At 38.7% G+C, this 24,750-nt stretch overlaps 1 protein-coding gene across 4 annotated transcripts in view; it reads left to right on the top strand.

Annotated features, from left to right (window-relative positions):
* The window catches only part of LOC137260215 (intermembrane lipid transfer protein VPS13A-like), a 106,475-nt gene that overhangs the window by 12,954 nt on the left and 68,771 nt on the right, over positions 1 to 24,750 (top strand). For all 4 annotated transcript variants that reach the window (XM_067797909.1, XM_067797911.1, XM_067797908.1 and 1 more), the window contains exons 2-13: positions 6,793 to 6,836; positions 8,324 to 8,366; positions 16,095 to 16,190; positions 16,359 to 16,460; positions 17,228 to 17,397; positions 18,338 to 18,397; positions 18,636 to 18,716; positions 18,927 to 18,981; positions 19,347 to 19,477; positions 20,534 to 20,640; positions 23,894 to 24,065; positions 24,163 to 24,225. In XM_067797909.1, the coding sequence (XP_067654010.1) occupies positions 6,793 to 6,836; positions 8,324 to 8,366; positions 16,095 to 16,190; positions 16,359 to 16,460; positions 17,228 to 17,397; positions 18,338 to 18,397; positions 18,636 to 18,716; positions 18,927 to 18,981; positions 19,347 to 19,477; positions 20,534 to 20,640; positions 23,894 to 24,065; positions 24,163 to 24,225 (1,124 nt within the window). The remainder of the gene's footprint in view (positions 1 to 6,792; positions 6,837 to 8,323; positions 8,367 to 16,094; positions 16,191 to 16,358; positions 16,461 to 17,227; positions 17,398 to 18,337; positions 18,398 to 18,635; positions 18,717 to 18,926; positions 18,982 to 19,346; positions 19,478 to 20,533; positions 20,641 to 23,893; positions 24,066 to 24,162; positions 24,226 to 24,750) is intronic.

The raw sequence follows: 24,750 nt of genomic DNA, 5'->3' as shown, positions 1-24,750 counted from the left end.
ACACTACCTGACATGTCATAGATGGTCTAGTCTGTGGTGTGTATACACTACCTGACATGTCATAGATGGTCTAGTCTGTGGTGTGTATACACTACCTGACATGTTATACAGGGTCTAGCCTGTGGTGTGTATACACTACTTTACATGTTATACAGGGTCTAGTCTGTGGTGTGTATACACTACCTGACATGTTATACAGGGTCTAGCCCGTGGTAAGTATATGTTACTGTCAGACTGTGTAATCAGTTTGAAATTTGGCCCTGGGAGTTACACTCTGAATGAAATGGTTTGTTCATTGGTGATACTTCAAGTATAGCAAAACAAAACATACATATGAGTTTTCATTTTGTATTTCATATGCATGTAATCAGATAACAATCATTATTCATTGCCCAAACACAGAAGGGCATGTCTTGTCACATACAATTACTTTTTTCAACAGTTTAACCTGTTCTGGAAACGACTGTCACATCTTCAGTTTGGTCCTAAAACACAGGCTAGACCTATTTGTCTGGCACCATTTAAGTCCTGAACAACCACGTTTGACAAAACCCGATTCTGTCTTGACCACCATGTCCTGTAGCCACATGCACTCTCTTTACGACATCAGTCGTATCTTCAATGCTCACAAAGTACACAGGTGTATCATCAGGGGTCTGACATTTCCCCACTGCAGGACCTCATTCTTGGACAGAAGGTACTACTCTTTACTTGTTGGTTCACCAGACTGCCTAACCTCTTCTACAAAAATGAAATACTCTTCTCTGGGAATCATGTACTTCGGGCACTTAGCATATCTCTCTTGCAGTTCAGTAAGAAACCGTTGCTCAATACTGTTATCCATACTGAAAGCTGGCTGCAGATGTATGTTGGTGGCAGTGTTCAGTACATTCTGTATGATTCAGGTGGTGTTTCAGATGTTTTCCTAACTACCTATTCCTACCACTTCAATCTCCTCCAGGAATGAATTAATCCCTGAGAAGCCAACACAAGGACAGCAGATGAGGATGTTGTGATTGCTATGTCCTGAAAAACTGACTGAAAGTTTTAGTCATTTTCATGAAATGACTGATCGCACAGGCTGGCTGTAACATACGCACCACCTGACATGTTTTACGGGTCTAAGCCCATAGTGTGCATACACCACCTGGCATGTTATAATGGTTCTAGCCTGTAGTGTGTATACAGTTGTACAGATAGTGGTAACACCTTGCCATAGAGCAACAGTTGTAATGTAGTTTTGGAGGAATCAATAGATTACATTGTGCAGTCACATTAACTTCTACTCTGGCATATACCTAATGATCAGGCTTTCACCCAGTTCTTATTGTGCTTTAAAATGTTTCTATTTCCACACTTGCTCTTCATCACAAAAAATTTTTAAAACGTTAAAATAATTATTTTGAGAAGAGTAGTAACAAAATTCCCCTTAGACTGGTTTGGTCAATTAAAGCTGGCTTCATCATCTCAGTAATGTATTCAACTGTGATGACCTTGTGCAATATTTTATTCTATTTTGGGTTGCTGAAGACTTGGGTTGCATTTTGCTAAATGCAAAATTCTACTTATTCAGCTGTTCTGTGATCTTAACCACATTCTATTTCGGTGCATAAACAGGGTTAACGAATACTTCCATTGATGTATTAACCTTTTCTGGGGTAATACTACCTTACAGACCTATTGTATCACATCACATTCGCTCAGTAGTTATATCTCTTACTCGCCAATCTCATCCAGTGATCGCATAGCAGATAATGGCACTAAAGAGCCACTTTCACACACAGGGACAACAATGATGGGATATCTAGGGGCTATATAGTGATCTATGGGACATCTACGGGGTTCGTAGTGATCTATGGGACATCTAGGGGCTATATAGTGATCTAGGGGCTATCTAGGGGCTACGTAGTGATCTGTATTGTACAGTTTGTGTGTGGCATTAGACCAAAGGGTGTGGCGGCCATTCCTGTGTGCCCACTGTGAAACCCATGGGGGGTGGGGGGACCCCAGACTATGCCAGAAAGCAGATTTGGCAAACTTAATTTATTGGCAGCAGCTTTTTCAAGTTGTCATGGTAACACACCAAACGAGCTTGTTTGTCTACAGAGAGAGAAGGAGTTTGGTTCATCCCAGCAAATGTCAAGTATGCAACCTTGACCTTTTCATGAGGTCGCTGGAGTTCTCTGTTGAAAGTGTGTGTCGCGTTGTTATGGAAACTAGTATATATGATGTTTATGTGGGTGAGCAGATGCTGTTGCTTCAGCATGTGTGATGATCAGCAGGTTCACGTGCTATTTAGCTATTTATAACACTCATTAACAGGCCGATTCCACCAAGTGTTATTTCCGTGCATTGTCAGCTCTCAGGCTGATATGTTGGCATACAGCTCACCAAATATCCTGATATGCCGCTTGCAATGGTATAAGTTTCTCATCACAGAGCGCCTGGAATAGCTGACTGACAGTTTGGGAGGGAACTTTGCAGAATACCAGATTGCTGAAGCTGTTCATTGATCTAATGAAAGTGTTTCACTTGTACAAATGTTGTATGGCCAGTTCTCTTCTGTTGATCTTTTTATAGCAGTAGGGATAATGTTTGGAAAGATGTTTTATGTGTGTGTCGACACTGACTTACATGGCACAAGTGCTGACTGTGTATAGACTATCCTCGTCTCCAGAACACTGCTAAGTGACTGCATTGATTTAGCTGAACTCAAATAGTCAAGGTAGAAAGATGTTTGGTGTGTGACACTGACTTACATGTTGTCAGTGCTACAGCTGTCTCCTTGTCTCGAGAACAGTTTATTGGAACTCAAATATCCAAGGTTAAATTCCACATGTCATGGGGATGCAAACTATTTTCTGCTGGAGTCAGAGAGACATTTGTAGGTATATCCTGCACCACAGTATGGATGCTTGCATGACAGTGACTTGACACTTGAGTACTACATCCTCCACTACAAGTCTCACAACACTTCCCAGCATTACTCACATTCCACTGTCCCAGGCTGGTCGCAGCCTGTTCTGTGTACACGCCTAGCTGAATCATATGGTCTGGCTAAATCACATGGTTGTCTGCCTCACAATGGTTGGCATAACAGGCCAGGTTCCTGCTTGTCATGTGACCTAGTGTAGGTCATGTATGTCAGTAATGACTATCAAGACTGATGTGATACGAACTTGTGTAGTCCGTCATACAGACCCTGAAACAAATATATCCATGAAAGCCCAGGCATGTCTTAATTATGTAGCAAGTCCATATTTCCACAGAAATAAAAGTCTCAGTGTTTTAGCTTAGTTGAATTTAGTTCTATTCATCCTGTTTGTCCCATACAACGGGGTGAACTTCATCCACTTCTCCTCAAAAACCACTGCACAAAAGGCATTTAGCTTGCATATGTCATTTATAGAGACTCTAAAGATGTGCATCTCATATTTTGTTTTTCTGTGTTAAAGTTTTTTCTGTGTTTAGAGACATTTGAACATAGATAAATTTTGTCGAATTTCTCTCAGACGATTGTGAAATAGGGAATTAAATCTATCCATTTCTTCCCAAAAACTGCTTAACAGAATCAATTAAGCTTATACATGTGTTTCATTGACTTGAAAGGTGTGCATCTCAACAGTTGCAAAGAAGTTTATTGAACTTGTTTAGTGGAAATTAATCACCAGAACACACTCAGCAGCAGCAGCAGGGGCCTCCAGGGTGTCCCAGGACACAATTTTATCTTGTGTATTTTGAACTGGTTGTTTTTGTTTGTTTGGGTTTATTTTTTTGTAACATATCATCATTTCGGACACTAGTTTTTAGTATGGGTCTGGTGCCAACACATTTCATCAGGTGGGTGTATCTCTGCCTGTTGTTTGTCTGCTGCTACCAGTCGTGGAGGGCCAGTTGAAACAGTTCATCATCGGCATGGTCAAGGTGGTCAAGATCGATACAGCATGTTATGCGGCTTGTAAATATGATAGTTCAGACCTGAGGTTAACTCCAGCATGCAGACTGAAATGGATAAAAGTGATACAGAAGCTGCAATATTAAAGACTGTAAGCGAGTGCTTTGAGTGTGCCCCACCGTGATGCAGAATACGAATGTCACTTTTATTATTAAAGTCAGCTTACTATTATTTGTCTGTGTTTTACATTCCAGATCATGTCTGTCTGGTTATAGATAACATTAGCATACAATGTGAGAAAGCTGAGGGAAGCACAGACAAGGGAAGGTATATCTATCAGTCTGTAGATAATATTGACCAGACACATTGGTGACTTAGTCAAGCTTGGATGACAGGCAATCAAGCAAGTTGGAGCCTGATTACCTGATTCCTAATTCAGTTGGTGCTCAGGGTGAACAAAAGCGACTATCCATGCAGTCATGGTGCTGTCAGGAACTGACCATGTTACTTGGGTTGTCTTTGGAGACAAATGTGAGGTGCTGGATTTGTCGGGCCTTGAGAGCTGTAGTGAACAGATGGGCAGCGCTGGCAGCAACAGACTCACACTTCACTCAGGCTTTGATGTTGAGGCAGACATTAACAAGCTGAGCGAGCATCACACAGCAGTTACATACTGCCTACTCCAGTGGCAATGCATCAGTGATCATGGTAGACTGGGAATGTGCTCACCAGGACTCCTAGTGTCTCCCTTTGTTACGCTGAAGAAAGTTTGCGAGTTTATAGTGGGTATTGGTAACAACATGGTGGGTGTATTTTCATACAATACATACACTTGGGAATCCTTTCAATTTCTTTTGGACAATGAGAATGTTTTGAAATGCATAGAATATTCAGAAGTATGCCGGACACAAATAATTTGCTGTCATTTGTGATGCAATAAAAAGTATAATAGATTGTTCTCACCCCTCCTCTCAGAAAGCTCTCTATGAATTCTGTTACATATTGTCTCTTTTGATGGTTCTCATTACATATTTTCAGTATTTCCTGCTATTCAGTGTATTTCTATAGTCAGTCCTGTCTATTAGATGAATTTATGCCAGTTACTTGCCCTTTTAAAGGAACAATTTCATACATTTTGGTCAATATTTTGGCCTATAATATATGTATGCAATTACCCTATTGATGCAGTGAAAGACTTATTAACCCTTAGGACTTGTCTGACATCAATAATTGAAACTTTGAGGCGACAAGCTTCAAAACAGAATGAGTGAGTGAGTGAGTGAGTATGGTGTTACTCTGCTTTTATCTGAGTTCTAGCAGTATCACTGTAGTGGACACCAATAATGACTTGACACATTGTACCCATTTGGGGAATTCCAAGCAGAGAGTTCTTGCTGTATATGGAATCAAACCAGTACCTCCTTACATTGAAAACTTTAACAAGCAGTGTGTATGATGTTTGCCGAATTGGTTTCCATCACAATTTGTGGGTTGAATATTTATAAAGAATGCTCCAAGGAATATAACTGCGTAGGGTTCGCCGGAATTAATGTTTGGTGGGTAGAGGGCATGAGGTTTGCATTAATTCATTTACGAAAGATTATTTAATATTGTAATCAAAATGCGTAATTTTGGGGAGAATAAAATTATTTGGTAGTTTCCCAAAGGGCTGATGGTATTTTGAGAGAAACACACCTTTTATTGTTAGAGACGTTTGGTGTGATATAGTGCCTTTAAGCTGTGATTACTTATGTGCATATTCACAGCACAGATTTAAGCCTCTGGGGTGTTTGGAATGGTAAAAGTTATTTTGGAACATTTGCATCTGCCTGCTTTGCAACTCAGCAGTCCTGTATATGTGAGGGAATTGCTCTTCAGCATGTCCATGCTTGTATTGAGATGAAACTAATGTGATGAGGTGGTCAGATCTGCTGACTTATCATAGCTGATTGATGCATCTGACAAAATCATTGGATTGTCTGTTTCAGACTCAGTTATTTACTGACTGTCATTGCTTAGCCTGAATGTTGCAAGAGTGTGGCAATAAACACCTGCGTTAAAAACCTAACAGACATGTCCAACAAGTCATTAGATGTCCAAGTGTCAATACATGGTGCTTTTATGCATTGACTGAAGCAGACTTTATGTGGTCAGTGTAAATGAGTAATGAATTACTGGTATTTAAGAGAAAGGCTGAACAAGTAGTTCAGCTGTGTTGTCATTCCGTTAGGTTCGGAAGTGTTTCTTGCATGTTACTGTTGCTTATATGCAGGAGAGTCAGAGTAATTCTTACTATGATTCTCAGCTCTGAATCTCAGCTCGTCTGGAGCATTGCATTGTATGAGAGTTACTTAACATACTATGACACTATATTCTCAAGGAAGTATCAGTGTATGGATGTTTGCAGTGACCAGACTGTTCAGTTTTGCAGGTAGTGACCAAGTCTGTTATTTATGATGCATGCATCTACACATCCTGATCCCAAATGGTGTGTGCCAAGTTGGTGTTTGGTTTTCACAATTTAAAATAGTTTGAATTAGTTCATTGCTGATGTTCTCCTGATCACTGAACCCAAAACAACACTTTTGTTTCCATGCATTGTTATTGTTGATCCTCTTTTGACAGCCTCACCATGTAAAGTACATACAGCTCATAAAAGGTTAATCGTGGGCAAAGTAACTTTGGTAACATGTAAGAATCAGCGGTCCTTCACGTTTGAGTAGTACAAGTATATTTCTTGGTAATTTGTTTGTAACGTTACCAAGTTCAGTCTGGAGTCTGTTCATTTCGAAGAGATTTATTTCTAAAATATGAAATATTCATACCTTTCAGCAAATACTGAATGTGTCTGGAACATGTTATGTTTTGCTCTTAAGTTGTTGCTCCTTCCTCTGCAGGAGATGCTGTGTTGCAGAACCTGGACCTCAAGCAGAGTGCCCTGGTATGTATGTCAGTGTACACTGAGACTTTGAATTAACATAAGTCTGCTAGTCCATGTGACCTTTGCTCAGACTCTGCAAATGATAGAATGTGCTAGCTAAGCTCTGCAGTTGTGTGGAGTTATACTCGGTAGCTGTGTGTGAGTTACACTTGGTAGCTGTGTGTGAGTTATACTCGGTAGCTGTGTGTGAGTTGAATTCAGTAGTTGTGTGTGAGTTATACTCGGTAGCTGTCTGTGAGTTATACTCGGTAGTTGTGTGTGAGTTATACTCGGTAGCTGTCTGTGAGTTACACTCGGTAGTTGTGTGTGACTTAAACTTAGTAGTTCTGTGTGAGTTGAACTCAGTACAGGTCCCCCTAAGTAACTGAAGGAATTACACCAAATTTGAAGGAATTGCATCTCAAATGTAAACAAACGCAGCCCACTCACGAAACAATTGCAGCGATATCGGTAGTTTAGCGGTAATGACAGAAACCCATCGGCCCTATCGGAAGCAATGTCGGTAATATTGGAAACATGCTCGGCCATCTTTGGAGATTTTTCGGTCGCGAGCGGAAACTCACGCAGCAAAACATGGCGTCGTTGGAAGAAGCACCTGTCTCTGTGAGTTTTGTTTTTAGTTCCTACTATTACATTTTTATACTTATCCATCTTTGATCACCCGCGTTGAATGCGTTTAGGTATGAGGTGTTGTCAGGGCAATAGCTTATGTTTTTAGGAAAAGATAGTCACTCTAGGAGAGTGTCACAAGTCATGCCCTTGGAGATTGTTTACATCTGAACATCGAAGTCGTGCAGATGATTACAAACGTGCGCTAGATATAACAAACTTTTTTTTGTAAAATGTGTTTAAATTTGTCAATTGCACTTCATAGAAAGAAAAATTATGGCTCATAAACTTCTTCATGGCGGACGTTCATGATGTTCGTAATCATCTGCACGACTTCGATGTTCAGATGTAAACAATCTCCAGGGGCATGACTTGTGACACTCTTCTGCAGTGACAATCTTTTCCTAAAAACATAAGCTATTGCCCCGACAACACTTCATACTTAACCGCATGCAACATGGGTGGTCAAAGATGGATAAGTATAAAAATGTAATAGTAGGAACTAAAAACAAAACTCACTGAGACGGGTGCTTCTTCCAACGACGCCATGTTTTGCTGCGTGAGTTTCTGCTCGCGACCGAAAAATCTCCAAAGATGGCCGAGCGTGTTTCCAGTATTACCGACAATATTAGCTTCCGATAGGGCCGATGGGTTTCTGTCATTACCGCTAAACTACCGATATCGCTGCAATTGTTTCGCGAGTGGGCTGCGTTTGTTTACATTTGAGATGCAATTCCTTCAAATTTGGTGTAATTCCTTCAATTACTTAGGGGGGCCTGTCAGTAGTTGTGTGTTAAACTCAGTAGGTGTGTGTGAGTGAAACTCAGTAGTTGCCCTGCAGCGGGTGTTGGACTGTAGACTAATGTATTTACTTGCAGGATGATCTGGACCTGCCTGTCAAGATCAAAGCTGGTCATGTGGGTGAGTAGTCTCTCATAAACATGTCTGTAGTAGGTTGGCGGTGCATCAAATATAACCCACATTGTAGTCTTCATTTGATGCACACTTTATATATTGTTGCTAACCCAATATAACCGTTTTGTCAGTCAAATATTGTGAAGTATTGTTTTATGATATACGTGTATGCTGTTAATTCTTTGCAGACCCAGCATCTGGTGATTTATGGCTTTTGCTACCAAGAAATACTACTTGAAATTTTACATATTATATTTTTTCACTGAATCTACAAGAGTTATGGTTTACTTTAAGAAAAGCTGCAAGAATCGTACTCTTGCACATAACATATTTGGCGAGTTCTATTAGAAAAATACAGATTCAGAAGTTAGCATGGGTAATGGAGACAAAGAACAGTTTGATGATATGCCACAAGTGGCACTTAAAATGTTGACTTAAATGTACTTATGCCTAGCTTTGATGGTGGTGATATTTATTTTGCCATTAAAAATATTGTTCAAACCGAAACAAGGTAAGTACGCTGCCAACCTTTGCTTGCTTCGCTTGCATACAGGAAGATGGTTATTTTTCTCTCTGTTTGGCAACTCTATCTTTAGGTTGTGGTTATCAAACCAGCAACAAGCAATGGACTGTTTGCAAAATATTTATTAAGAGTAATCTCTCTAAGTGAAACATATTAAATTTAGCAATATGTGAACAAATGAAAATCCATATGGCGACTAACATTAAGATTTTAGCTTTGAAGTAACAGTGTCTTGTTCACACATATGTATAGTGCACACACCCTGTGCATTCAGTATTTTAGAGAAGAAAAAGTTTCAAATGTTTTGTGCAGACAAAAGACGTCATTGTATCCCTTCAGTATATTGGGGTATCATTATACACATTTAAAGGGACACTGATCCACAGCATTTTCGCTGGAATGGTTGTTGCCTTTGTTGTTGTTTTTCCCCCGTGACTACCCGGATCATATCCCAGAAATATTGACTGGGTTGCGATGTCTGCTATGCCACCTGCAAGTGCAAGTGGTAGTATAAGCGTGCATCCTTACATTGATCAGCAAAACTTTAATATAGTTTGTCTTGAAGTCAATTGGAAGATGTACTCATTAGCCCATTGATGTCATCCATCTAGGTTGTTGAGGTAACCTAGTGAAGACTAAAACTGTATAACCCTGACACCGAATTTGTTGTACATCATCACAGAGTGCATATAAATATAGGATACATAAGATAGATATAAGAGCGTTTCTCACAGATAAATGTACTATAAAAAAAGAAAATTTAAATCAAAAAAAATTAAAAAAAAGAATAAAAAAATGTGTTATTGAACACAGGTTAAATGTATAGGGGTAAAAAGCTGTGATTGATATAATGATAACAATGTACACATACAGGTACTAATAAGATTTGTATGTAAAGACATATCATGAATTGTTTAAAAGTTGATACTGGACAGGATGAACAGACCATCAAGTGAATTATGACAAATAAACATGTGTAGGTTTATGCCACAAAACTACTCCAATAGAGTAGTAATTGCTGTATTGCATGCATTTTTATATGTCTAAATATCCCCGGGGTCAACACTGTTTTGAGGATATGAATGGAACATCATGTACAGCATTGTCTGTATACTTAAGTTACAAATTGTATATACCTATGTACCTACCATGGTAACTAAGTTTATAAGTTTTACTAGCATTGGCAATGCGGGGTCCATTTTGTTTGCAGATTCAAATAAATCCAATGTGTGTGTTTAATATCATAGGTCAATAAACATCACATTGTTATAAAATGGTATGATTAAATATTGAGGTAAAAATGCAGAAATAGGATAAAACGGATCTGTCATCGTTCCATCTATGCATCAGTAAATTTGCACTGTTGGAATACTTTAATTTATTACAATCAGCCAAGAACAAACAAGAATATTTTCAAATAACAGCTTCTGATGATCATTTTCTGATATACTTGCAAAATAATGAAAATGTCATGACAAATTTACCTGTACTTTTGCACCAAGGGTTCTTTCACTGCAAAGCGAGGAAATAGAGTTGCTTTTGGGGCAACTCCACGTCTCATGTGGACAGCACTTCCAGCCTGTATAGAACTAACCCACAAACTGTGATATTCAAAACAGGATTTCCTGTCATGTGCATTTGCTGACATTTAAAAGATACTGAGAAGGGTAAGCATTATAAAAGTGTTTGGAATTGGTTGAAAGCTCACAACTGATGATTGCTTCATTACCAGTTATTCATTATTACCATTGCTTCAGTATTTAGTCTTCGATAAACATTGTTTAGCGTCATTTTCCAGATTTTCCTGTGTAGGTTGTTGTAGCAGATATGTATAAACTGATGCAACTTGCTACTTAAAGTGATAGCAATTATATCATGAACATTAAACTCAATGGAGTCTTCAAGAAGTATTCAGTCATGACTTTTCAGTTAATGAAGTTAGTTTTCTAAGAATTCAAAAAGTTTTCAGGCCCTTACAACTTCAAAGATATGTTCCATCGTCAGTTGTTTCAAAGACTGCAACACTATTTCCAAAATCGTTTGTGTTTGATTATGAGAAAATGTGATCAATTTTTGGATTGTTTGGTCACTGTGACCAATCTTCAGTTTTTCAGTTAATCGGAACAGCACTGAATAGGATGCAAAAAAGTATGTTTTGAATCATTTCATCAAATTTAAGTTACTTTTCCATTGAGCAGTGTTGGCTGAAGAGTGCGTTTTTGTGTCTTAGATGCACAAATGTGAGTTTGAACGCACCTACGTAATATGTGTGGGTTTTGTGGACACATTGACTCAAGCTGTATTAATTTCCTATCTCAAATCCAAAACGTACATCTTTGTGTACATGTCCTAGCGTATTGGGTTATTTCATGTCAAAGACAACTGCGAATGTTTATAGACGTTTCCAGTTCATAGACTCTACTGTTTGTTAAACAAAACCGGTTTTATTTGTCTCGCACTTTTCATGACCAATACTCAAATCAGTTACTTTACATCTATTTTGGGTTTTGCTTAAATTAATGTACGGTGTGGTCCTTAGGTTTCTTCAGCCAATCAGATGATACCTATTGAAGGGCTGGGCAACGTTCGTAATTTGGTTAGCTTGGGGATTGGTCGAAAACATCAATATCTCTTGTGAAGCTAAAAATAGCCAAGCATGCCAAGGGTATTTGTCAGAACGGGGAAACGGCGCAAACAAATATAAAGCAGAATAAATGCTAAAACTTGAATATGGGCGTTGATTTTCTTTTATGGACTCTAAATATTTTGATATTCTACAACAGACTTCTTGTGTGTTTTTTTCTTAGAATTCGTCAGAGTGAGTGAATATATAATCATCGTCCACAAAAGTTTGTTGTTTACCTTGTTCTGTGAAATACTGCGAATCCTTATAAGGAAGTAGTTTACTACGTTTGCGTAAATTTGACAGCTCCCTCGATGACAAACCATCGTATTAAGGCAAATATAGTCAGTTGGTTTTGCAATACTACAGCTAAAAAATCATTTAAAAAATGGTTAAAAAAACTGGTAAAAAAATGACACAGAAAATGAAACGAACCTTTGCAAAAGAAAAAATAGTTTAACAGCGATTTCAAAGTAGCTTGCTTACAAAGTACAACTGGTTAAGATTTGAGAGATCACTTGGCATGACTTGCCATATCTGTATTTCTGAAAGCACGACCAATGCATTTACTGTTGGCTGAAATATTTATAGGCATTCCACTGTGGTCTGGCACATGAAGACTGATCACCACAATTCTGCTATTCAAGCTACATCTCTGAGACGGAAGATGTCTACAGTTGTCTCCAAAGTGCTGAATGATAAGGAATGTGCAGTTCAATCTGCAATGCTGAATATATACTGGCTGGCAAAGGAGCAAATTGCCTCATCAAAATGTGCTGCATTGACGGAATTATGCATGCTTCATGGACTACCATTTCAAAAAACATTAGGTTGTGATTCAGACTCAATGAAAAACACATCTCACTGTGCAGTTTACAACATGCAAGATGCCCTAGCTGATTCATGGACCCTTCCAGTTTGTTTTTGGACCCCTAATTTTTAAGTGAAGGGGTCCAGTGGCCCCCATGAAAATTTAAGCCAGAGCAGACACTGATTAAGTGAATCATGTTGTGTATTTTCATAATTTTAGTCATGCTGCCAGGGCACATTGAAAATATTTCATCCCTCGTATTCCAGTGTTTACCATGGCATGCAAATAAAACACTATTTCGATCCCTACCTAATAAAACAACTCCAAACAAACGTGATGCAATGATTTTTTAAAGTTGCATCCTAAACTAATGTTGTTTTACCAGAAATGCTATATTTCATTATTGTTGTGTTAATTTATTTGCAAAATTGAATTAGAATTTTTCAAATATCAGTAATATACAAATGCGATTACTCTTTAGATAGAATATGTAACTTGGCAGAAACCTGGCAAGTAATATTTGATCTAAACAAAACTGAAACTCGCAAGTTTTCATGTAAAACTGAATCTTGTAGGAAACCTTCGTTCTTGATGAATGGTACCTTTTAAATTAAGTGAAAATTCATAAGTATTTAGATATTGCTATTGTTATGGGTGTTGAAACGTGTTTTGTAAACATTTTGTTAAGTTTTTGATTGTGGTATGGCAAGTACTTTGAGGACTCGACTTTTTGCCAGTTGTTTTTTATACCCAGAATGTGAATTTTCAGTTGTGATTCACAAACTTGTACCCATGTTAGGACTGTGACAAATATGGAAAATGAGAAACTTGATGTTTATGTTGCACACATTTTTGGAAGGTGACTATGCCATATTGCTTTGCCCATAATATAATTGCTAAGAGAATGCCCTTTCACATATCATACTTGTGAAACAGTCTTCTGTTAGTATAGTACTAATATATCTTCCTAACTTAGTCAGATTATTGTGAGATCCATTGTTTGTGCGAGTGTATTTGTTTTTTATACCCCTTTCTACACCGTCACACAAAACATGATTTAAGAAAACCTCCAGAGGCACTCCCACATTAATGAAATGCTAGGAAAATTAGCCCTATGATTATGATTACTTGGCTTCATAGTTTTAAATACAGATTGTCACGCAAAACGTGTTATAATCATTTGTTTTACCTTTATTTGATTATTGTGGCCATCTCTGGGATAATTGTACAAACAGTTTTTGTCACTAGAACACCTTCACTTCACATTATGTTGTGCAGTCAGAGATACAAGCCATGAGAAGTATATTATACTACAAACCAGACCTTAGTGAAATGAAGAGAAACTTTCAACTTGACATTTATTTTATAAAATGGTAAACGATTTGGGCCCTGACTATGTTTGTAATCTTGTTCCAGGGTAGAGCTATGTTGATGTATTGTAATATCGATAATTGTGATGCTTTGTCGCACGATAAAATATCAATACTTTTTTATCCCCTCGGCATGTTATGCAGGGGGATTAGTCAATGCCTCATCTGTCCGTCCGTCCATCTGTCCTCCATCCATCCGTATTCATTTTGTTTCCGGAGCATAACTCAGAAACCGTTCAATATTTTTAGACCAAACTTGATGGATATAATAATCTCAACCTATAGTTGTGCCTTTTGCTATTTACAGAGTTTTGGCATTTTTATTTTTTTTGTTTTTTCCATGGAACATTTTGATGTTAGTCTAATGGTGGGGTGGGCTTCGTTTCCGGAGCAGAACTCAAAAACCGTTCAATATTTTTCTGCAAAACTTGGTAGATATGTGTGGCCCCAAAGTTGGGCCTTTTGGTATTTACAGGTTTTTGTCATTTATTATTTTCTCGGTTTCCATGGAAACATTTCGGATTTGGTCGCAGAATTGGGGGATGGGCTTCGTTTCCGGAGCACAACTCAAAAACTATTCAATATTTTTCTGCAAAACCTGGTAGATATATCAACCGGTCCCTAAAGTAGTGCCTTTTGGTATTTACAGGTTTTTGTGATTTATTATTTTCTCGGTTTCCATGGACATGTTTCAGACTTCGTTTCCAGAGCACAACTCGAAAACCATTTCATATCTTTCAAAAGATCTTGGCAGATATATGAGACAGATCTCGAAATGGTGACTTTTTCTGATTACAGATGTATGGCATTCATATTTTTCCTGAATTCCATGGAAACAGTTCAAACAGTCTAAAAACACAATAAGTAACTGTCAGATGATTTGTTCTTTCAAATATGTGGGGACTGGGGGGATATGTCATCTTCTGATGACACTTGTTGGATATGTCTTTCAGTATGTTCAGATACAATTAAAGAAATATATATTCACATGATGTGATTTGACTAGAGTCAAATTTGAGGGGGAGTATGGGTGGGAAGTCTTTCTCTTGGCCACTGAAATACACTGCTGATTTCAGCAGATATGCGTTCTCTGGAAAGCAGACATTACTTTGGCCTGTACATTCACAACTTCACAGACTTAATAGGATTCTATGGAGAAGACATGGAATATTCATGAAGGTAGATATCTGAAGGAAGTTGATATTGATTTAGTTGAGATGCTGTATCTGGTGTTCGACATATGCATTGTGCTTGAATCTGGTGACACCTCAGTGCTTGGACAGACATGTTCCTTGATGTCTGGTGACACCTCAGTGCTTGGACTGACATGTTTCTTGATGTCTGGTGACACCTCAGTGCTTGGACAGACATGTTTCTTGATGTCTGGTGACACCTCAGTGCTTGGACAGACATGTTCCTTGATGTCTGGTGACACCTCAGTGCTTGGACAGACATGTTTCTTGATGTCATGGGGCTTGTGTGAGGTGGTGCTGCAACAGATCAAACATTAGTATGTGACAGCCTGTTCTCATAAAGCCATGGTCAGACTTTACAGATTCTGACATTCCTTAGTGATATATAAGAGTATGACACAGGAAAGTAGCAACACGATACCGTGAATAACAGCTCATAAACCCTATATGTTTGGTAACCCTGATATAATACCATATCTATGGGCAAGCAGTTCCTTTTTGTTCTGTTCTGCTTTTATGCTGAAGGTGTGAAACCAGTGGCAGAATGTATGTAGGTACACATGTGGATGGTTCTGTAATTTGTTTGATAACTCAAACATCATGACCAGGTTTTATTAAAGCTAAAAACAAATATATGAAACCGTTATTGCTTTGAAATGTGTGACATTTAATATTTAACCTTTAAAGTTTTATATAATATTTGACCTGAAGGTTTGGTTTTGTCTCTTGACAAATAAAGTAGCCTCATGGAAAATCTTGTAGCAGTGGACAGTTAGCAATCTCTTTGAAATGATGAACTCATCATGAAAAAGTGGTCTTGTCCTGGCTGTCCAACTGGTAAAGATCAAGTTTTATGTAGTTGTTATTTCCAGGACATGAGCTGAGAACAGATTAATGTCCCCTGCCAAGGAGTGGGATGCCAATATTGGAATGCAGGGTTTCCTGTCTAAATTTGAAAACTGTTTGATATTTCTTCATCATACTTTCTACAGATATCAAACCATGTATGAAGTGTACCTTTTGACCTACTTCCAGCTAAGGTGCCTGTGATAGATGACCATGCTGACAGTAGCACTACTAGCAATCAGCTAGCAGAGTAACAGTCACTGTTATATTCAATATCACTGGCCCTTTACAACGAAACCATAGGGCTGTTGTGGTCAGGGTCTTATGCACTGTTCTAATTTCATCTAATTATTATTTTCTCATTACAGGAAAGCTGACTCTAAAAATTCCCTGGAAAAATTTGTACACAGAGCCAGTGATAGCTCAGCTAGATGGAATCTATGCATTGGCTGTCCCCAATGCAGGTGAGTATGACTGTCTTGCTCAGGTGTATGTGTGCCTTTGCAGCACCCAAGTTGAGAGTACAAAACAGTACATGTACTGTCATGCTGTACTACTGTTGTAGGCATCAAGCACCACACAGATAAAGTTACTCTGTACAGTCATGTTGTACTATTGGTGGTGTTTTGTAGGCATCAAGTACAATGAGGAGAAAGAGGAGAAGGCGAAGCAAGAGGCGAAACAGAAAAAGCTGAAGCAGATAGAAGAGAGGAAGAAGGCCGAGGCTGAAAAGGGTGAGTTAACTCCGTATCACACAGCCTTATGACTTCTGGTAGAGGCAGAATGGATGATCTGGGTCGTAGTTGTATTCGTCTGAATTATCAAATTCAACAAACTGGTACAAATGTCGGGAGTGCGTTCACCTTGTTCACCTAGGTAGTCAACAAGTTGGATGTAGTGCTGCCAATCAAATTACATTTTAGTGTCATGGGGTAAATGTTTACATACAAGCTCAAAACATGGCCTTGTCTGCTTCAAAGAAACAATGCTTTGATTTTCCATGGCTGGAAACAGAGCATTTTGTGGCTCATTAACTGAGATGCTTGTATGCTCTGTGCATGTTACAGCAGAGAATCAAAACTTTTGTCCAACAACTTCTCCTTTTCTTCTCTTTGGTATTGCCATAGTATTCTTTACATAGTGTGGCGCAGATAACTGCTGCTGGGGCTGCTCCAGACATTTTGGTAAGATGGAAGCAAATACCTCAAGATATTTTGAGTTTGACACTAATATTGGTATATCGAAGTATGTGACATGCCAAGCCATGTGAGTCATGCTTAAACTGTTAACTAAATAACTCAACAGTAATGTCAGAAATAGAATTAGATTTGTGCCTGGACCCAGTTGATTATATGTTTATTTTGTGACTTAAAGAAACCTGTGCTTCAGGCAGTTCCAGTGGTGAAAATGTTACAAAATAACTTTTTAGTACAGGCCAGGTTTGAAAGGCCCTCAAAGAAAGCAGGTCTGTTTTTTATAACAAGAAGACATAATATTTCAGACAAACCAAAGGAAGAAAAGCAAGACACCTTTGTGGAGAAAATGGCAACTCAGGTTATCAAAAACTTGCAGATAAAGGTGAACAATATCCACGTGAGGTATGAGGACCGCTTTACAAATCCCAAGCGTCCATTTGCTGTTGGTGTCACTCTTCGGGAACTGCTGTTTCAGGTAATTGTAAATGATAGAGGTCTACATTTGCACAGTGGCTGTCCTTCAGGTGTAGGTCTCCTGAATTTCACCCAGAGTAGTCACTTTCAGACAAATTGTATGCATTGTGAACGTCTGGAAACACGAAACATCAGTTTAGTTCAAGTTGCATATAGTCTTGAGTGTTCTGAAACAGCTGTGTCAGACTGGGCTGATGAATACCTGGGCTGCATTGAATGTGAGGCAAATACCATACATATCTTATATGTAGGGTAATAACACAAATAGTATTCACAAATACAATAACAAGTCAGATGCTGATGTATTATGCACAATAACAACCAACTACAGCAAAACAGTGTAGCCTAGCCCACTGTTTTGACTGGCGGTAGAGTCAGAGGTCTTGGCAAACTGACACAAGGCATGCTACTGCATGCTTTGAGAAAAATTCCATTTTACATATCTGCCTCTGATAACTGAAAACACTTTTAAAAATATCCAAAATATGTAAATATGAATAAATATTTTGTAGGTGAGTCATACAAGTCATAGTTGTTTCTAAGACCTTGCAGAATGCTCAAGCTGGTTCCACCAGGATCAAGACTGACTGGCCTCAGCTGGTTCTACCAGGATCAGTACAGACTGGTCTCTGCTGGTTCCACCATCATCAGTGCTGGCTGGTCTTAGCTGGTTCTGCCAGGATTAGTACTGTCTGGTCTTAGTTGGTTCCATCAGGATTAGGGCTTACAGTTCTGAGCATGTCCCATTACTATCAGTGTAAACAGCCTTCATCTAGTACCATCAGATAGAGCACAGACTTCAGTCACAGATACAATGCAGTCACAGCCTGCTTATATACCAAGTTTCAACGTTCTGAACAGAGCCTGATATCTTTTTACAAATTAGCCGCCTTTGTTTTGTGTTTTCTTTTGGTAAATTCTGACGTTACTTTGCATTTCAGACCACAGACGAGTCATGGCAACCATGTGTCATCAAGGATGCTGTGACACAGATCTTCAAGGTATGAGGCTAATAGGTATTTGTCACTTTTGTGGGGAGGATGTGTGTAACAGCACTCTTAGGGGAACAACTGTGGATTCCATTCAGAGAATGAGGATGTGTGTCAGTACTGCAGGGCTGGTTGGGGAGATAATCTCTTTTTTCTTGTTTCTCATTTCTGATGGTAAGATCATTTTTTAGCTTGCAATGATTATGACAGCTATGAAAGACAGGTTTAGTGATTTGTACGTGTGTTTCAGCTGATCCGGTTGGACTCACTAGGGGTGTATTGGGACAGCTGTGCCAAAATGTACGATGACCTCCCAAAGGAGGACATTCTGGTAGGTAAACCAACTTAACTCACTTCATCACTGAGGGGCATCCATCTCGTCAAAAATCCTGTTAGCTGTTTGTAAACATCCATCTCTTTGAACTATTCTACCACGCTGTGATGTAACTTTCCTGCTCTTGAAAGTGACAATAATCCCAACCCAGTGGCATTGTGTTGATTTGTATGTGGAAATATGTTATTATTATGTTGTTGTTTTCAGAAAACTCTGAAGTCCAATATTGCTGCTCAGAATGCCCAGACAGATTACCAGTACTGTAAGTATCCTGGAGCTCAGTTAACCAGTTTAGTTCAGCAGGAATCTAGTGAAATATTCTTTGGTTTAGTAAACTTAGGAAATGATAGTTCATTAATGGGTACAACAAAGGCTGGTTGACTTTTGTCAGTATGATGTGACAGAGTGGGATTAATCAATCATGCTTAACTGTTGCGTGGTATCTCAGTGAGCAAGCACTATATAACCAGCTAAGTCTGGCTAGTACAAGCAGCCACACATATACATAAACCTACATATACATTAAGCACTACCTCACCTCACTTGAGTTGTGTGTGAAGCATGAGTCTCTTGTTTCCCCATGTACCTACCCGATGTGATGGTAATGCTTGTTTCTCCTCCCTGCAGTGATCAAGCCTATATCGTCTGTAGCACATCTCAAGCTCAATCCCAAGCCAGAAAAGAACCAGTTCAGTCTTCCGAAGATCTTCATGACAATAGTGTTTGACAACATCGCAGTCTCTCTCTCCAAGCTACAGGTCAGTGGTATCTCTGTGAAAGTGACACCCCCTGACAGGATATTCTGTACATGCAAATATTGCATTATATATTGCTGATTCTAGGGATGTACCCGTTCATGCAGTGTTTTGTGCATTATGATGAGAATGCCTGTGATGTGAATGTAGTAGTAGTATCAATACAGGGTGCATGTACGTACGAGGCGGTTGTCTTATACATTGGGTCGCTTTATACTCAGTGACATACAGTATGTGTGTATAAGGTTGATGTGTGGTAAAGGGATGAACATTATTCAGGTGTAACTTTCAGTTGTCTTGTACCCCATTGGACTGAAAGTCAGGGGTTGTACACATTCTGTAAGTCTCACATGTATCAACAAGTTTAGAAGATGTCGTGTGCTTTTACACCTGCTTTGTAATGCCATTTGACACTCAGGTTACTCAATGTGTCAACCCTAGTCAGCAGTCATGTGACAAGTAGTTGGTGTGGCAACAAACACTGTGACATCCTGATGTCTGAACAGACATGCGAGCCGACTTAAAGGGGTCTATAAAGATGGGCCTATCATGTAGATAGACATTTACATGAGTGATATGTCTGCAAGTGTCTTGGCTGCAGGAGATCTGCTGTAGATGTCAATGTACTTAATATGTATCTAGCTACAGGATATTCCCTGTCTTCAACAAGACAAATTTCAGCATTCAGGTATTTGTGTTTTTTATTGCATCCTTTCTGCCAAAACATATATGTGTCATAACATACAGGTATCTCGACTAGCTGTTCCTGTCATGTATACACTGCCTAGTCTCTGTAGCACTGTGATGGATCTTGTGTAGCTCACATTGAAGTGATGACATGCTAATTCCAAATAGTGTAGATGTATCCCTTTATTGTATGGTCCAGGGCCAACTATTTAAAGATTCATGCCATATAGCTGAAATATTTCCGAGTGCAGCATTTAATGACATACACACAAAACAGGCCCACCATAAGTCTGAATTCTGTGAATGTCAAGGACTTTGGTCCTTTTGGACTTTGGTAATTAGTGAGTAACTGTTGCTGTGGTAATGTTTCAGTATGACGACCTGTTGGAGATGTTGGAAGCATTTGAGAGGACAGCATTGCTGGGCCTGTATCGCAAATACAAACCGGATGTACCACTCCACAAGAATGCCAAGGCTTGGTGAGGATGAACTTCATTGTTCATTATACATGGGATATTTTGTCTTACCTTTGACTTGAATGTCGGTATCTGACTGCTCATTGTATTATTTGGGATGTACCCTACTGACACTGATTCCTTATGTTTCCTTCTTCTGTTTTTGAACTGTTGCCATTACATTTGTTCCACCAACCACTGTTTTTGTGAGTGTTGTAAGAGACCATTCTCAGAATGTTAACAAAGAATGTCCCAGTGGCATGGTCTAGTGGGAATAACAGCCCTGTGTTTGTTTCCTGTCTTGTTTTTTAATGAATGTGAACAATGAACGAAGCCAACATATACATGTGATTTAAAGGTCACATATACACTAATAGGGTACAAATGCAAAATCACTTGCTGACATCGTTATAAATGAAACCCCATCATTAAAACTGCTCATTTTAATCTTTAATCACCTTTAAATGACCTTTTTGTCAACAGTGCTCAATTCTCTGCCGCAAACGAAATTTCAACCAGTCTGCGTGTCTCCGTGACGTGGTAGTAGGTTTAGAAATGAGCGTCTGTGTAGTATTCATCTACATTTCAGGGGTTAAACTATTTCGCTTACAGGTTTGTACAAACCTGAAATTGCGAAAGCTGTTGAGAAAAATGAAAGCTTTATGTTCTCACAATCTACTGTCATTTTTTTTTGTCTCCTGCTTTGCCTAGTTTTCGAGTTACAACCCTTGTTTTCATAGACGATTCTGTCAAAATCACTTGGTGTCGCTAGGTTGTAATCCGTGTTAGATGGTATAAACCTACACGTTATTTGTCATCATTCACTTGATGCTCAGTTAATGAATTTATGACAGGTATAATTAGTGGTAACGCCACTTAGATTACCCGACAAAGGCCCCCATTTGGCATTTCTTTTGTCTGGATCGATCAAAGGATTAACCGATAACACACTGATTGATTAATTAGTTTTATGGGGATTTAAATTGGGGATTTGTCAAAAGGTAGTGTTTATGTATGTACATTTACAAATCTATACTGAATACACTCTGTTGTGTCTGTGTCTATGTAAAACAACACCCTTCTTTCAAAGGATTAACCACCAAAACATTGATTGATTGAACATTTTGAAAAGAATGACGCACATTATGCATTTAGTTGCCAGGTGTGCTATCTTGGGTAACCAATGAAACTATACAGCAATCTGAAAAACCTGAAACGATACATCGCATTTTCGTATATTAGACTGTTAAAAAACACATCACTTGGGAAATCTGCAGATGAATTATATATCACATGTTCGAAGAAGGTAATAGCCTGACATTGCTCCTATAACTTTAATTTTAATATTTGCATTTTTGTTTTTAACAAGTTGTCGTCGCAGCTTTCAACAGAATCATTGTTTCCGTCGTGAAGTGCAATGATGCAGACAACATACACTAGGGCGTGCGTGCGAATTATGATTCATATAGGCAAACTATGAAATGTCTACATATTACATTCCTGTTATACATTCACAGATCGCTTCTTTTTATTAAGTTTCAAAATGCATACAAGTATGATTATAAAGTTATTAGGATTATGAGACCAAGTATAAAGACGCATATTGACAAGTGTCAACATAAATTTAGCAAGTGAAGAAATTTATCGCGCAGTATTTTCACTTCGACCCCGACCTGGCATAGGTTATGTTACAGGTTGTGTCATGCAAATTCCTTTTGGTAATGATTCAAATACATATTTTTGTAGTTTTGATTTTCTAACTTGATGATAACAAACCATAATCTCGTTAATTCAAATGGATTTGACTTCATGATTTTCAAAAATGGCGGCGCCCTGTCTTGGGATGAATGCTATTTAAGTTTGTTTTCACTGACTTACAAAAGCAAAATTATTTTCTACTGGTAGTTAAATATGTATTTTATTGATGGACATTAGGATTTTGCATGACATTGCTTACAACATAACAATTTCACTCTTTGAAGTGAGGTGCTTGCAATATAAATGTCACTTCGACCCCCACCTTGCTTCCTTGGAAGAAGTCCTTATGTTAAAAGTTGTGTCATGCAAAATCCTTTTGGCCATGGTTCAAACGCATATATAACTACCAGTAAAAAGTAGTTTTGATTTTCTAACTTCATGAGAACAAATCATAATCTGAATAACTGTAACAGACTTTAGCCCGTGACTTCACGATTTTAAAAAATGGCGGCGCCCTGTCTGAGGATGAATGCCATTTAAGTTTGTTTTCACTGACTTACAAAATCAAAAATACTTTCTACTGGTAGTAAAATATGTATTTTATTGATGGACAATAGGATTTTACATGACATTGCTTATAACAATTTCACTCTTGGAAGTGGTCAATATAATGGGTCAATATAATATTACTTACGATAATATTGTCACTTCGAGCACAACCTCATTTCCGAGGAAGAAAGCGTTATATCCATGCAAAATCCTTTTTGTTAGCAATGTGTAGTAAACAGACTTGATTCCATAAACTCGATGAAACTGTAGCTCCATTTTCTATCCTGGAAGTGTGGTAGGGGGCGAACCATCGAATTTAGTATATACCACAGGCTTCCACAACGCTCACTTCGCACACACTAACAACCAATTTAATCACAAACTACAGAGTCTGGTGGAAATCTGTGCATAGTGATACCATCACCAGACCCCAAGGAACAATTGACGGCAACATAACAATTCGGCATGACTTTGGTGACATCGAGAAATCAGCAAAATGACGGGCTTCCTACACATTTTCTATACATTTTCTATACATTTGACTGGAAATCTTTCCTTCTATGACATCACTGTAGGGCTCTGGCGACAGAGTTACGTAACCTGTCTGCGGTTTCGGTTGCGGGCGAGCGAGAAGCAGACGGTTTTTAGCAACTTTTAAGCGCTTGGTATTAATTAACCACAAGTTTTTTTAAAAAAAAAAAGTGGTGTTTCGTTTATGACTAATCAGAAGTCTTTCATATGCAGTGATAAAAAGAGTACCAAAAAATTGAGTTTAGTGGTCCTTTAAGGCATCGCTGTGCCAGAATATGTGTGTAAAGCACTATGCCTACACTCATGTGTTGTGTTATTCAGGTGACACTAAGCCTACAGGTGTGTTGTTATTCAGGTGACACTAAGCCTACAGGTGTGTTGTGTTAGTCAGGTGACACTAAGCCTACAGGTGTGTTGTGCTATTCAGGTGACACTATGCCTACAGGTGTGTTGTGTTATTCAGGTGGCACTATGCCTACAGGTGTGTTATGTTATTCAGGTGGCACTATGCCTACAATGCTGTCCTGGAGGAGACAGTTCGACGGCGCCGACGGATGTTCTCATGGTCTCATATCAGCCAGCACAGACTGGCAATGAAGCGATACAGAGAGGCATATGTGAAGAAGCTTGACAAGGGGAAGGCATCTGGAGATGTTCAGAAGACAATTGATGTGAGTTGTGACTGAAAAACACCATATCAAGTATATAGCTGTGATGTGCTTTCACATTTGATGCATGTATACTTATGAGAGTATTGTATGTTTGCAGGAATGTGAGAAGTTATTGGATGTGTTCAGCATCACCTTGATGAGGCAGCAGGCTGAAGTAGAGGTGAGTACTGCAAAACGGTCCTTCCAGTGGTATCGTACAGTGCGAAAGGGATGTTCAGATACCTTAGGAGGTCACAAGGTCAAGGTCACAAGTTTCTGGTTTGCAGTTGCTTCACTCAGCTAACATCACTGGTGGAAACATTGCGTTTATGTTTTTCGACAGATAAAATGTTTCAGTTTGACTCACACTTAAATAGCGACACAGCAATGTTTACATTCCCACAATGTATACAAGTTGTAGAATGAACAAATTCACGTGTTTGATATGAATGAAAACATAGTTCTGTTACAACATGATGTAATCTAGAGGTCATTGGTTATCCAATCAAATAGTTAGAATCTCAGGTCAAGTTACCACACTCGTGTGACGTACAACATTGGTATGCAATTACCCATAAGGTGACCATGTGGGCAATATATGATAATATATGTTTCCTGTTTGTTGAATTTTATTAGAACAGGTATTTAGTTGTTCTTCTTGTTTTCTTGGATGGGGAGAAACTGATGAAGACTCAAGACATTAGTT

This window comes from Haliotis asinina, chromosome 13 (genome assembly GCF_037392515.1).
Source record: "Haliotis asinina isolate JCU_RB_2024 chromosome 13, JCU_Hal_asi_v2, whole genome shotgun sequence".
NCBI classification, from domain to species: domain Eukaryota; kingdom Metazoa; phylum Mollusca; class Gastropoda; order Lepetellida; family Haliotidae; genus Haliotis; species Haliotis asinina.
The sequence above is the reverse complement of the archived record's forward strand: the minus strand, read 5'-3'. Positions and strand labels throughout refer to the sequence as shown.